The sequence below is a fragment of the Schistocerca serialis genome, chromosome 7, assembly GCF_023864345.2.
Source record: "Schistocerca serialis cubense isolate TAMUIC-IGC-003099 chromosome 7, iqSchSeri2.2, whole genome shotgun sequence".
Taxonomy (NCBI): Eukaryota; Metazoa; Arthropoda; class Insecta; order Orthoptera; family Acrididae; genus Schistocerca; species Schistocerca serialis.
Genome location: NC_064644.1, coordinates 397,606,528 through 397,622,395, shown reverse-complemented (window position 1 = coordinate 397,622,395; position 15,868 = coordinate 397,606,528). Strand labels below are relative to the sequence as shown.

The 15,868-nt window shown below is 39.7% G+C and overlaps 1 protein-coding gene across 4 annotated transcripts in view; it reads left to right on the top strand.

The window, feature by feature from the left end:
* LOC126412069 (cysteine--tRNA ligase, cytoplasmic) overlaps positions 1 to 15,868 on the top strand; it is a 78,483-nt gene that overhangs the window by 28,824 nt on the left and 33,791 nt on the right. For all 4 annotated transcript variants that reach the window (XM_050081464.1, XM_050081463.1, XM_050081466.1 and 1 more), the window contains exons 6-7: positions 11,233 to 11,474; positions 14,024 to 14,257. In XM_050081464.1, the coding sequence (XP_049937421.1) occupies positions 11,233 to 11,474; positions 14,024 to 14,257 (476 nt within the window). The remainder of the gene's footprint in view (positions 1 to 11,232; positions 11,475 to 14,023; positions 14,258 to 15,868) is intronic.

Here is a 15,868-nt window from a genome sequence, read left to right as displayed (position 1 = left end):
GAAAGATTAAGGAAAGGCAAACCTACGTTTCTAGCATTTGTAGACTTAGAGAAAGCTTTTGACAATGTTGACTGGAATACTCTCTTTCAAATTCTAAAGGTGGCAGGGGTAAAATACAGGGAGCGAAAGGCTATTTACAATTTGTACAGAAACCAGATGGCAGTTATAAGAGTCGAGGGACATGAAAGGGAAGCAGTGGTTGGGAAGGGAGTAAGACAGGGTTGTAGCCTCTCCCCGATGTTATTCAATCTGTATATTGAGCAAGCAGTAAAGGAAACAAAAGAAAAATTCGGAGTAGGTATTAAAATTCATGGAGAAGAAATAAAAACTTTGAGGTTCGCTGATGACATTGTAATTCTGTCAGAGACAGCAAAGGACTTGGAAGAGCAGTTGAATGGAATGGACAGTGTCTTGAAAGGAGGGTATAAGATGAACATCAACAAAAGCAAAACAAGGATAATGGAATGTAGTCTAATTAAGTCGGGTGATGCTGAGGGAATTAGATTAGGAAATGAGGCACTTAAAGTAGTAAAGGAGTTTTGCTATTTGGGGAGCAAAATAACTGATGATGGTCGAAGTAGAGAGGATATAAAATGTAGGCTGGCAATGGCAAGGAAAGCGTTTCTGAAGAAGAGAAATTTGTTAACATCCAGTATTGATTTAAGTGTCAGGAAGTCATTTCTGAAAGTATTTGTATGGAGTGTAGCCATGTATGGAAGTGAAACATGGACGATAAATAGTTTGGACAAGAAGAGAATAGAAGCTTTCGAAATGTGGTGCTACAGAAGAATGCTGAAGATTAGATGGGTAGATCACATAACTAATGAGGAAGTATTGAATAGGATTGGGGAGAAGAGAAGTTTGTGGCGCAACTTGACCAGAAGAAGGGATCGGTTGGTAGGACATGTTCTGAGGCATCAAGGGATCACCAATTTAGTATTGGAGGGCAGCGTGGAGGGTAAAAATCGTAGAGGGAGACCAAGAGATGAATACACTAAGCAGATTCAGAAGGATGTAGGTTGCAGTAGGTACTGGGAGATGAAAAAGCTTGCACAGGATAGAGTAGCATGGAGAGCTGCATCAAACCAGTCTCAGGACTGAAGACCACAACAACAACAACGAGATCAATCGGGTGGATGCTAGAAGGATCCAATTATCATTTTATGCCCACCCCTGAGTCTTGCCCAAACAATCACCCATGCAGCGTCAATTTCCTTCTCGGTGGATTTGAGTTTCTTGTCTACTGCGACAAATACACCATCTCAAGTTCCCATTTGCCTGTCCTTTCGGTATACATTTAAATTCTCCCCAAAAATGTCACTACTCTCAGTCCAGGTTTCAACTAGCTTTCTGTACCTCGTGTTATGTGAGCTTCACTGCCTTTCATAAGTGCTTCAAACTCTGGCACTTTGTTGGAAATGCTTTGGCAGTTAAACATTGTGATATTAATACTCTCAGCTGTGGGAGGTATTTATTTCAATCTTATACTGATACTTCTTGGTTTCCTACAGCTATCATTATCTGGATTGGATGGAGAGTTCATAATCTGCAAAGCCCTTGTGAGCACTGCACACCTGGTCAGCTACCTTAGTAGCAGTCTTTGATGTGTAGTACACACCTGACCCGTTTAGGGGGGACCCTGCAGTTCTCAAACCTATGGCACAAGTCCAGGAAGTCAAAGCGTAGTTTGTCACAGAACCTTCAATGTCTCTGGTTCAATCCTTCTACTCAGCTCAGAACCAAAGGACCACAATCATTTCTGGGGACAATGCTGCAAATTGTGAACTTCGTTGAAACTCCAGATGCAAGGCTGGTCTCAACGTTCTCTGCCAGGCATTGGAATGATCAAAGTATGAATGCGGAGCCCAGTTGAAAGGCATAATTTGTTCCAACGTGTACCACAATCTGCAGTTGGTTGTACCCTGTCTGTGCAGTGGCTGCTGGAATAGCCTCTTGAGCATGTTAAATGGGGCCCTCAGGCATACACGCTTAAGTGCACCTGGTGTCCTTTCCTTTCCTTTCCTGTGCTGCCAGTTCCCTAAGGGTACCATCATTTGCTCTATGTTTGAAATACCAATGATTGATAGACCCCTACCCTTTTGCGTTTGCCTCATCATGACACCGGATGAAATAGGCTTCCTGAAGATGGATGAAGTGAGTCCCATTGTCTCAGTTTCAGTGAGAGAGAGAATGTCAAACTTGTTAGATTAGAGGGGTCACTACAACACCTGAGTCCTCTCTGGCTCCCATCCACCCCGTACAGTACATCTAGATCTACCATTGACATGCCACTCACAGTCAAAGGGATGAGTAATAACAAATCCTGTACTTTCTGCAGAGCAGACAGACAAGACCCACAGGAAAGGATAGTACACACTGATTTGCAGCAGCTGCTGATGAGCTAAAAAGTTGCTGTTTCCCTATAAGTATTGAAGTAAATACACAGAACGAGATTTCCATTAAGGTAGGACAAAAACCTCTTTTAAAAATTACTAATTTTTTTAATCATTTTGAGGTTAATTATAGTTGTTTGCAAATTCGAATACAGAGTTATTTACGGTAGATGCAGATAAAATATAGGACTACTACTCTTCAAGGGAAAACTGGATGTAACACAATATGTTATGGTAGTTGGGATGTCTGCTACAATAACTAAATCACAAACACCAGTTTACTACAAATTGCTCACTGATTATGCAAAGGAGAGTGGTAGCTTCTGAAAATTCTCAGACATGCATGTTTATTTGCTTTGATACAGAATGAAATGCAGGGGTGATGTATTCTTGGCAGAACTGTAAACCACAAATGCTGATCTGCTACAAAAGAAATTACATACCCAAAATACTCTTACTGGTAACTTATGAAAATATAGTTTTGTAAGGGTCCAAAAATCCTCAAAAATAACATATTTCTCATGTAATTGTACAGTGAAATTAGAGAAAGATTGTTTTGAACAAGGATAGCTGTAGTATTCTCAAATTTTGAAAGCGCACAATTATTATTATTATTATTATTATTATTATGTGCGATTGGACCCATACGGATCACGCAAAGCTTTTCAGATTCAATTTTTTAATTCTCCAAACTTCTCTCATTCTTTCCCCATGAATTCTCTTTCTTTCCTCTGTCCATTTTGTCCCCTGTCTCTTGCAAACTTCATTCTCGGGTTGTACTTTCCAACTATTGATTTTTTGCCTGTATACATTTCTGTTTATAACTTCTGAAGAATTTATTTGTGCATTTGCTAGATCTGTTTTGGTTTCTTGTATCCAGGGTATGGTTTTCAATTTTTCAATGTATATTAAAATTTTGTGGGAGAGTCTGGGTGTTGGGAGTCTGTGGATATGACCGTAAAATTTTAGTCTTCTTTTCCGGATGTCTGCGGCGAGGTTAGATAATTTTTCTGTAGTTTTCCGAGACTGTAACCTGTATCCATCTTCCGTTCTTTTTGGGCCAAGAATCTTTCTGATAATTTTGCGTTCCTCTTTCAGGATGCCTTCCAGGTCGCCTTTTCTATGGAGTGTGAGTGTTTCGCTGGCATATAGTGCTTCGGGCTTGATTACTGTATTGTAGTGTCGTATTTTTGAGTGAATGGAGAGACACTTTTTATTGTAGATGTTGTGGGTTTTCCAGTATGCTCTTTTCAGTTTTTGCAGTCGAACTTTTTGTGTAGTTTTCTCTCCCCCTGTGGGTTTTAGGACCTCGCCTAAGTATTTAAAGAATGGAACTCTCTCAGTTTGTCCATATTTTGTAGTCAGTTTTTGAGTTTCAAATTTTGAGCAGATGAATTTGGTTTTTTGGAAGGAAATTTGTAGCCCAACTTTTTCGGCGCATTCTTTGAGAATGTCTATCTGTTTAATTGCTGTGGTCTCGTTTTCTGCCAGAATGGCCAAGTCATCTGCAAATGCCAAACATGAAATTTTAATACCATCTTTAGATCTTCCTAGTTGTATAGGCTTCCAGTAATTTTGATTCTTCAGTTCTTTTTCCCATTCTCGTATGACTTTGTCTAAGACAAGGTTGAAGAGGAGTGGAGACAAGCCGTCACCTTGTCTGACGCCGGTTTTGATCAGGAAGGGCTCTGATATTTCACCCAGGAATTTTATCTTAGAAGTTGTGTTTGTGAGCGTTTCTTTGATAAGGTTTAGGGTTTTCGGATCGAGTCCTAGCTCCTCAAGGATAATAAAGAGAGATTGCCTATCGATTGAATCATAAGCCTTTGCGAAATCAACAAAGGAACAAATGATCGGACTGTTTCTGACTGCTTTGTATTTTAGTGTTGTCTTCAAATTGAAAATTTGTTCTGCACAGGATCGGTGAGGGCGAAAGCCAGCTTGGTATTCACCAATACTGTGTTCGAGTTGTTCTTGTGTTCGTTGAAGAAGACAAGCTGAGAGGATTTTATAAGTGACTTGGAGAAGGGAGATTCCTCGATAGTTGTTTATATCTGCCATGTCTCCCTTTTTATGCAGTGGATGAATTAGGGCGCATTTCCAATCTTCTGGTAGTTTTTCTGTCTGCCAAATGTCTGTGATGATTTGAGTGAGTTCTTTGAGGGAATTTGGTCCAAGATTTTTAAGTAGTTCTGCAGTGAAAGCGCACAATTAAGTTTAAGCCTATAATTGACGATAACAGTATGAGTTTATTGCAGCACTCACTAATGTTTGAAATTTCACAGTATATCACAACACAAACAGGTATTGATACAATCATTGAAAGATTATGCAGAAGTGACGTGACCTGTAAAATAAGCAAATCTAGAACTTTCAGACTGGCACATAGTTCTTGTACATAGTCTCTCACAAACGAACTTTCCAAAGTAGGCTTTTTTATACAAATAAATTTGTGTATTGCACGGATTTTTCACTTAGCTGATTCTGTGCACACTTCTACACTGGTGTGCCAGTGAAGAACACGGCAGCAATAGTTTATCTTAGCGGAAATCACTAAAATGTGCAGCACCAACAAAGAATATCTTCTGCCTGTTGCTGACAACAATTACGTGTTGAACTTAGTAATTTTTATAGCTTATTTTATTTTTGTAGCCTTTTTGTCATCCATCCCAGTTAAGTCAGACAGGGTAGTAAAATGTATGTTTCTCTTAATGTAAATTGCTACTCCACCCTGCCTTCTGTTTTTCTTTCTCTTTGCTGTAGTAGTAAGGCAGAATGAATGTATTTATTTTTATATGTTAAATTACTTCAAGGTTACGCCAGTGCTCAAAACACTTAATACTAAGATATCCTTTAGTTCGTCTGTTAATATTGGGTTAATTTTGTCAATATTATTGTGCAGGGATGTACATTATAGTGAGAAATTTTTAGATTGAGTTTATTCATGACTAGGTAGTTGGGTGTCATATTTACAGCATCACATACCTTTAGTTTAAATTTAGGTCACCAGTTGTGATGGATGTTGTTGTGTATATAGTTCCGCGTAGTCAGCGCATACACAACTTTCCCACTAGACCGCGCCCCGCTAAGCACAACAGCGCAGGCACAGCGCTCATCCGTCTCTGCACTACAGGATGGCGCTGCCATAGAGACGGACCAAATTCTGCTTGCGCCGATCCGCATATTAATATGTAACACAGCCAATGAGATTGCTGCTAACGTAGAACCTTTTCTCCTCGCGGATCACACTCACGCAGTGATACATGAACGCTCGAGGTATTATAATGAGTGTACAGACCTCCGATTAGTCAGTCTGCATTTGTCTGCACCAGTCTGTACCAGTCTGCATTAATCTGTACCAGTCTGTACGAGTTCTAAATTTGTCTTTACCAGTCTATAGTCAATTTTCAGTCTGTGCCTAATAAGATTACCATATTCCTGTACATAGCCATGAAGATAAATGTATAGACAATTTTGGCAAGTATCAGAGATATATGTGAGAATAAGATTAACGTACCAATACCAAAGGAACTTCAGATTGTCAATTGTAAATAGCATCCCAGACCAAGTTAAGTAATTTTTAAACTTATCATTTTTAATAAATGTGTGTGAAAGTTAATCAAGTTCTGTTTAAAGTTGGTTACCATCAATCTGCCACTCTAAGTGTGTAAGTGGCATTTCTATTGTCTGACCTAACGGCAGAAGATAAACACACCACGATAAGACCACGAGACATATTGCTGACACTCACCTACTTCATTAGAGTGACAAGTCAAATAATCTGATGGTGTGTGTCCTGAAGGTCTTACAGTACACGCACCACAGATGTTCTTTCTTCTTTCTTGCTCATTTTAATTTCCTCATTGTTATCAGTAGGAAACAGATAGTTTTATTCCTTAAAAGTTTCTATTTAATTATTTCATTAATGCAATCAAGCACAAACCCTTTTCCCTTCATTGTTAAAGTGCATTCCCCACTTGATTTGCAGGTTTTAGTGCAGATAACTTATTTCTAGTACACCACACTTAATGTATTCTGAACACAATTTCTTTCTTTTCATGTTTGCTGTCCAGATTTCTTTGCTTACACACAAACTATAAAGTAGATTTAGTTACATCGTTTGAGTCCGTTATGCAAACGATAGCCTTTATCCTGTTTTATTTTCATTTGAAAATCAGTGTCTGGAGCATGTTTGGTTCTCACTGCAGATTTCACTGCATCAGTCACTCTTGTGTCACAGCTTGTCTCTCTGACCATATTAGATAGAGTTCTATCATGCCAGTTTGCTAATAAAAGTACACTATCCCCCCCCCCCCCCTCTTAGTGATCCATGTTTGTTGTTGAGATTTCCAAAAAGACCATTCATTTTCAATTGCTGCTTTTATTCAAGGTCATGATCATTTGCGCAGTTGTCATGGGCACTTCATTGCTAAACATCATATTTGCTTTTATTGGAAAGTGTAACGGCTTCTACAGAGCTTGTTGTTCTTTTCATCATTGAAGTACTAGCTTTGGGTGAAACTTTTATCAACTTAGATGATTTATTGCATTTGTTCTGCATCATTTCACTCAGTTTTTGCCTTGAAATTAGGTCCCGGTTTTCTCTCTTGAGTGGATTTACATCTCTTCTTACAGTATTGATTATGAATTGTAAGCCTGAAATGTGTTTGTTTAGCTTTGTTATTTTGCCCTTACAATTGTCCCAAACTCACTTTTTAACTTTTCTCATGCTAGAATTAGTTACTCCTACACTTGTCAACCTCTTGGACAGCAAACTCGGAATTAAAATTTTTAAGCTGTTATATTTTTGATACTTTCAGTTGAGTGTTCTGATACATAAGCAGTGCTATTGTCAGGGTTATCGATAATAAATTGTTGTGCAGTTTAACTAATTTGTCATTACTATAGCTGGCTGTCAGAAGTGTCGTCATAAATTGCAGAGGCACCAGCGACTGTAGATATATGAGTCTCACAACATGGTTGAGGGCCAAATCCTAGGTTGGGTGGTACTGTATTGAAATGACTGAAAATTCTTGCTATTAATAAGTATGCCTAGCAGTCTTCCAGAATTTAGATGGAGGGCTCAAAAAAAAAAAGAAAAAAAAAGAATGGTGGGCAGTGTTAAAAGTTAACACACATTTTCAGGATTGTCAATCACATATTGAAAGAAGGGGAATTTGCGCCGTATTGACAAGACACAGCCTTTTATTTAAGCCAGAGAAAAATATGCTCCACTTGAACAGTTACAGCCCAGTCTGACTAACAGAAATAATCAATCTGCCTGAAAGAATGATAAACTGACACCTGCTCTGATGTCTTTAATATTGAGACATCCTGTCTCTACTTCATTGTGATTCTGACACAACAGTCCAAAACCACAGTTAGAGAAGCTTTCATACATGACCAATGTATTGCTTTATTCTTCACTGTATTGTTTTGCTGTCATGGTCTTCAGCCCAAAGACTGGTTTGATGCAACTCTCCATGCTACTCCATCCTGTGCAGGCCTCTCTATCTCCAATAGCCACTGCAACCTACATCCTTCTGAACCTGCTTACTGTAATCACCTCTTAGTCTCCCTCTGCAAATTTTCCCTTCACACTTCCCTCCAGTACCACACTGGTGACCCCTTGCAGTCTTGCAATGTGTCCTAACAGGTGATCCCTTCCAGTCAGGTTGTGCCACAAAATTCTTTTCTTCTCAGTTCTGTTCAGTACCACCTCATTAGTTGCGTGACCTACCCATCTAGTCTTCAGCTTTCTTCTGTAGCACCACATTACAAAAGCCTATATTCTCTTCTTGTCTTAACTATTTATCAGCTTGTTTCACTTTAATACGTGGCTAAACTTCATACAGATACTTTCAGAAAAGACTTCCTGTCAATTAAAGCTATATTCAGTGTTAACAAATTTCCCTTCTTCAGAAACGCTTTTCTTGCCATTGCCAGTCTACATTTTATATGCTCTCTACTTCACTCATCATCAGTTATTTTGCAGCCCAAATAGCAAAACCTGTCTACTAAATGAAGTAATCTAATCTAATTCCATCAGCATCACCTGATTTAATTCTCCTTTATTGCATTATCCTTGTTTTGCGTTTGTTGCTGCTCATCTTATGTCCTCCTTTCAGAACACTATTCATTCCGTTGAATTCCTCTTCCAAGTCCTTTGCTGTCTCTGACACAGTTACAATGTCATGGGGATAAACTACTTGCTGTTGCCACACCTCTGTGGTCTGTGAATGGATAGTCTGAAGCTGCTTGCCAGTTTTCATCTCATTCCAGTCATATTGGGTATTTGAGATGTAAGTTGGAGCCACTTTCAGCACTAATCATGTTAAAGATAATGTAATGCCTCAAGGATGTATTCAGAGTGTGGCTGTCATTACAGTTGACACGGCTGGTACTGTATCTGCTTTAGGCTCTACAGCTTCACTGTAAGCGTATAAGCCACTCAGTGAAATGACTGATAGTTGTTAGCAATTTAAAATAAATAAAATGACAGTATGCAGTATTGACTGTGTTTTGATTGCTGCCAACTTTCTCAGACAATACTGTATGCTTAAAAGTCTGAAAGCTGAAGTGACACATAAGGCTAAAGAACATCGAAATATTATACCGCTCTCTTATTTATTGATACATTAGACTTCTTAAATACATTGTCATCTGGTAGATAAAGTTATTAATCACGAGAAAGTAGTAAACACGAGACCACATTTTAGATTCTTGTCATCATTGTGTGTGCATAATGTGTAAATACGCATAGGTGTCAGCAGCATTTTTCCCAGGGAGTGGGTACAAGACTTTCAAATCGGTCAGTTTCAAGGCAATTCATGCCACAAGAACCAAATTTTATAGGCAACACACAAAAATTGATAACTGATGGTTATAGACTCTTGAAGTGTGTGGAATCTATGATGAATAAAAGCTCTGTACTCCAGAGGGAAGGGGCAGGAGCTTCCTTTCAGGTCCCCCACCTTGAGGACACCTATATAAGTGCACTAGTGTGATTCATTGTTTGTGGGCACTAAGTACATACTCCAGATATAGTCATCTGTAGGTTACAAAATTGAACTTCGAGCATGAATCTTGATTTATCTTGTGGAAAAACTAGTAATACATTACTGCAGACTTTAGACTTCACAGACTCACTTTGAACTCTATGTAAGCAATTTACTGTTCAGTTTGGTCAGGCAACATTGCTACCCAAACCTCTTATTTGGAAACAAGTTTACACTATTAACAGGATCATGCCATCTAAAAAGAAATTGAGTGGTGAAACTAAATATCCTTATATTCTTCAGCAATGTCACCTGATGAACTGACTCTTCACTTCTCTTGTTTATATAAAAATCTCTAATCTACTGCACTTAGGCTCTGGATCTGCAGCACTACCAGTTTAGCAGCTGCGGGACTCCATTCACCAAATTGGTAAGGCTAACAAGAGGGTTCACTACAAGCCCCCGTAACAATTAGCCAATAGAGACAGATACAGGTGTCTGATACTAACTGCTGATTATTAGCTCTGCTGTAGTGCTGTACCAGATGCCTAACCATACATGCACTCAACTCTGTTTAGAAGGAAGCTGCACATGCTTCATGCATCAGCCCAGAGCTAGCAAAACAGTATGACAAATTGTAAGTTGTATATTATGAGACAGAATTGGTGGCCATCACCGATCCTTCACACGGTGAAATATGTAGTACTGCTGATAGGCACACAGTTAAAAGTAAAAGTGACACATTTCCTACTAATAGCTCTTTCATATGGGAGGGGAGAGAAATAAGTTGAGGAAGGTTGAAAAGGAAGAGAAGCTCACTCGGGTGGGGGGGGGGGGGGGGGGAGGTTTTGTATTCTGTCTTACTCTTTGTAGATAGAACATAGTTTATGATAAGTCACACTGGTGGTAACGTTGAGACTGGCAGAATGAAATGGGCGGTCCCAGAGATACAGGACAGAGGATATCACAAAGTGAACAAACATCCAAAACAAGCCCAGAGCATAGAAAAGTTGTCTTAAGCCTATAAAACAATCCAGAGAGTAATCCAAATCACAAACATAAATAAATGTGAAACTTCCTGGCAGATTAAAACTGTGTGCCCGACCGAGACTCGAACTCGGGACCTTTGCCTTTCGCGGGCAAGTGCTCTACCAACTGAGCTACCAAAGCACGACTCACGCCCGGTACTCACAGCTTTACTTCTGCCAGTACCTCGTCTCCTACCTTCCAAACTTTACAGAAGCTCTCCTGCGAACCTTGCAGTACTAGCACTCCTGAAAGAAAGGATATTGTGGCGACATGGCTTAGCCACAGCCTGGGGGATGTGTTTCATATCAGCGCACACTCCGCTGCAGAGTGAAAATCTCATTCTGATAAATAAATGTATTCAATGGTATGTAACTAAAGGCTTCAGTCGCTAGTAAAGACAGGCTAACAATAGCCAGGCTACAGTAACCAGTGGTAAATGCTTGTCAGGAGGGCGGCTCCCCCTGATGTGCGTGCCGCAGCTGCTGCACATCATGCAGGAGCAAGCCACGGCTGTTGCCAGGAGCCTGAATATCTCTGAAGTGTTTTCACTTTTGATACTCAAGCTAGGCGGGGAATCTGAATAAGTGTTTGGTACTAAAATTTGCAGTAGATTACTGCCTGTAGTAGCTATCATAGATTACCATGCAAAATGGACATAGAATCCTAGTGGCATATATGATAAACAAAAAATACACACACTAAACCATTGAAAAAAAATAACACACACACACACATTTCTTCTTGTCTTCCCATGGGGGGCGGTATGTTAGTGACTTTTTATAAGATCCGTTATGATTACGCTTGTTTCTCAGGTGACCTGTGTATATCAGAAGATCGACTGAAAGAGAAACGTTCTGCAAATGACTTTGCTCTGTGGAAAAAGTCAAAAGCAGGAGAGCCGTGGTGGGACTCACCATGGGGTCATGGTCGCCCAGGGTGGCATATTGAGTGCTCTGTAATGGCATCTAATATTCTTGGTGAATCAATGGACATCCACACAGGAGGTGTTGACCTACGTTTCCCACACCATGACAATGAGCTAGCCCAGGCTGAGGTAAGTACTCACAAAAGTGCTTATAGGCAGTAATGTGCTATTAATTTTGTGAAAGTGCTGCAGAGAGAATGGTATTCAAATTTTTTTGGATTATTAAACACAATTTAAATGATGCAACATAAACTTGATGTTCATAGTACTTTCATTCATTTTGGTTTTTAAGAAATTCTAAAAATCATATTTGGCAGAAGCTGAGCTAGTGTTGTGTTGAAGGTCAATATCTTTTTGGCATACCTCAGAGTTTGCAAGCTAACAACAGGACACGTAAGAGTACCTTAAAATGGTGATAAATAAAACAATAAGAATTTAAAATGTTAGTTAGGAAATAGTAGTTGGCTGGTGTAGATATATATTACTCGAAATAATATATGGAAGAAGGAACCAAAACCATGCTTTTTGGCTAGTGTGAAAACCATAGAACACAAGGAAGAAGTCAAAGTAAATCAGATTATGACTGGAGATACTCACTTTTATTGTCACCAGATTCACCTCATTCAGTTTCCAGAACTGACTGCAGATGATTTTGGTGCATCTGTGTTGAGCCGAAATGTGCTATCTGGAACACTTTTGTCAAGAACAACATGAAGCTTGAAAGGATAATCATCTGTGCCAATAAAAAAGTGGTAAAATTTGTATATATGCATTTTAAATGGAGTGACAGAGTAGTGAGCATGTGGACATCAAGAAGAGTTTAGTTTGCTGAATTTATATGATTTACAATGATAAAACACCATTGCCATACAGCAGTGAAACTCAGTGATTACTGGAGTTCTGACTGATTTTCATGTTTTCATGTCCTTGTTAATACAGTCATTAAGCTGAATATTGTACCAAACTAGTATGGGACTAGTAGCACATAAAGATCCACGTAAAAAGCTTTTTGATTTCAAAGAGAAATAAACTGATACATCCTATTAGCACTGGGTGTCACATGAAATGCAGGGTGAAATGCTACGCATTGCAAAATGAAACTGCAGATATCTACCAAAGCAAACCTGGTGGTTCTTAGGAAAAACATCCACTTCAAGTATATACAGTGTCTGTTTATTCTTACAGGAGGTAGTACTGGTGAAAACTAGGAAAATGTGCTGTAAACACATGTCCAAATGTTGGCCATTTTGCTTGTGCTGGGAATAGTCGGTACACTCTGTTGTAGGCTGTCTTTGCCATTTTGTTGACATTCATTGCTCATGGAGGGGGAGAGGGGCAGCATGCACACATTCTGTGCCTCAAAGACAGAAAGTATGTTTCTTTCAGTTGTTCATACACATTCACTGATCAGCCAGAATGTTATGACCACCTACTTAATAGCTTGTAGCTAGTATGTCCACCTCTGGCACGAATAACAGTAGCAACATATCATGTCATTGAGGCAGTGAGGCCTTGAGGCCTATGTAGGTCACTGGAGGGAGAGCTGGCATCACATCTGCACACACAAGTTATCTCATTCCTGCTAATTCCTGTAAAGTCTGGGGAGGTGGGTGATGAGCTCTGACACCACATTCAATCACATCCCAGATGCATTCTGTTGGGTTCAGATCAGGTGACTTACCACTGTGTTCCTTAGACCACTCCATCACACTTCTAGCCATGTGACATGGCACATTATCTTGCTGTCAAATGCCACTGCTGTTGGTAAACATGATTGTCATGAAGAGGTGTACGTGGTCTGCACCAGTGTACAGTACTCCTTGGCCATCATGGTGCCTTGAATGAGCTCCATAGGACCCTTGGATGCCTATATGAATGTTCCCCAGAGCATAATTGAGTCGCCACCAGCTTGTCTCTGTCCCACAGTACAAGTGTCAAGGAGCTCTTCCCCTGGAAGAATTTGGATTCGCGCCCACCCATTGGCATAATGAAGAAATTATTGGAATTCATCAGACCATGCCACTGCACCACTGTCAAGTGCTGATGGTCATGTGCCCATTTCAGTCATAGTTGCTGATGTTGTGATCTTAACATTGGCACGTGCACTGTTCGCAGCTGCAGAGGCCCATCATTAGGAATGTTAGGTATATTGTGTGTTCACACACACTTGTACTCTGCCCAGCATTAAAGTTTGATGTTAATTCTGCCACAGTTCACTGTCTGTGCTGTTTTACCAGTCTTTCCAGCCTATGATGTGCGATATCTGTAGTGGGGGGTGGCCGCCCAAACCCACATCATCTGGACGTGGTTTCACCTTCTTTGTCACGTGTTGTAGACACCACAGCATTCCTTGAACACCCAAAAAGTTGTACAGTTTCCAAAATTCTCATGCCGAGCCTCCAGGTCTTCACAATCTGCCCTCAGTCAAACACTTAGATTGCATGCCTTCCCCATCTACACATGGACAGCATGCTCATTGATATTGCATGCTCCGTGTGTGTGTGTGTGTGTGACTAGCAGTCTTTCTTTGCCAGGTGACACTGCTATCGCCCGGACACGTGTATATTGATGGTGGGTCAGTGGTCATGATATGCTGGTGGATCAATGTATGTCTGTACATATATTTGTTTCATAACTTCCATCATTTGTTAATACAACAGTTTCTGTTTGTGTTGTAGGCCTACTATGACAATAGTCACTGGGTCCGATATTTTCTACATTCAGGTCATTTAACGATTGCTGGCTGCAAAATGTCAAAATCTTTGAAGAATTTTGTAACAATACGCGATGCTTTGAAGAAACATTCAGCAAGACAACTGAGATTTGCTTTTCTTCTACATTCATGGAAAGACACATTGGATTACAGTAGTAATACCATGGAAATGGCTGCACAATATGAGAAGATGCTTAATGTAAGTAAATAATTAATATAATTTAATAGTATCAGGAAAACAATAATATTTTCACTATGGCAGTGAGGAGCTTTGTATCTGTGGAGCATCATGGTCTTTCAGCTTGTGTAGTACTAGTAAACGTAACTGTCAAATATCAATTTGCGATTTGGTTTTGAGAATCTGAGATTGTAATCTATGTTCTCTGATGAAAGAGTCTTTGTCCCCAATTGTGAAACAGTACAGAAATAATACCTAATAGCAGGTTTTGCTCAGTGCCCCCCCCCCCCCCCCTCTCTCTCTCTCTCTCTCTCTCTCTCTCTCTCTCTCTTTGTGTGTGTGTGTGTGTGTGTGTGTGTGTGTGTGTGTGTGTGTGTGTGTGTGCAACTCTTTGGATAACCTTTGCATTATTTTGCATCTTTCTTGTCAATGTTTCTTCACCCTGTTTGTTGACTTTGTGGCTCGGCCGACTTTGGCCCTTGGCTCTATCAACATCTCCTAATGCTGTTGTGTCCTCTTTCTCGGTTTCATCCACTTCCTCTTACCTTTCCATGATATTGTCTTCTTTGCTTTATACAGCCCATTGTGTTCTTTGCTTTATACAGTCCTTCACATATCCCTCTCACCTTTTTTTTTCTTTTCTTTGCTTAGCACTGATTTTGTATGTGATTGTTGGTGTTCATTACGAAATAGATTCACATTCTCTGACTATGTCTTGATGTCAGCTGTTGGCAACACACGAAAATTTTTTGCCAGACTGGGACTTGAACCCAGATTTCCTACTTATCATGAGCAGTCACCTTGACCACTTGAGCTATTGGAGCATGCTGAGCAGATCCAAACTTCCACATGCCACATAGTCACAACCTTCATGCTCACACAGTTCATGATAGCTGCACACAAAGACAGATATTAAATAGTCATTTGAGCCCACTGAGTCATGGATACATCATAGGTGGTTACAATGTCTGTGTTTATACAGTGTCTGCATCTTCACAATACAGTGCCCTTCAGACATTGTAATCATCAATGATTGTTGCTTTCATACAGCAGCTTCTCTTATCTCTGAAGGTTACTTTATGCAGCTTCTATCTTTTCTACAGTCATACAGGTGTGCGTATACAACTTTGCACTTCTACCAGCCTAGTCATTGCTGCTTTGCCAGTTTGCACATTTTGACAATCTCTCTTTATTTTAAACATCTGTGTTCCTTTTCACATGATTAATTTTTATATGTTCTCCTTATGAAGTTTAATTTCAGCATCTTCTTTGTTGTCAAAGAATTTCTACTGGGCTTTTTCTTTCACCAAGTTATTTCTCTGCTGCTTTCACAATGTCAGTCTTACCCAACTTCCTTATATTATTATTTTTCTCTTGAGTCAGTCAGTAATTGCCTAATACTCTGATTCAACAATTTCTGATTGTTTTAACTTACATAGGGCACCCTTAGTCATTTCCGCCATTCAGAGTCTACATTAAATTTAGAGAATCCAATATGGAATAATGATCATTAATTGCTATACAGCAGTGTCATGTCTACAATCCATGTCCAGTTGACACTATAATGCAGTGGCATAGCTACACAAACTGTTTTATCTCTGTAAATCAGAATGATTATGACCCCATACAGCT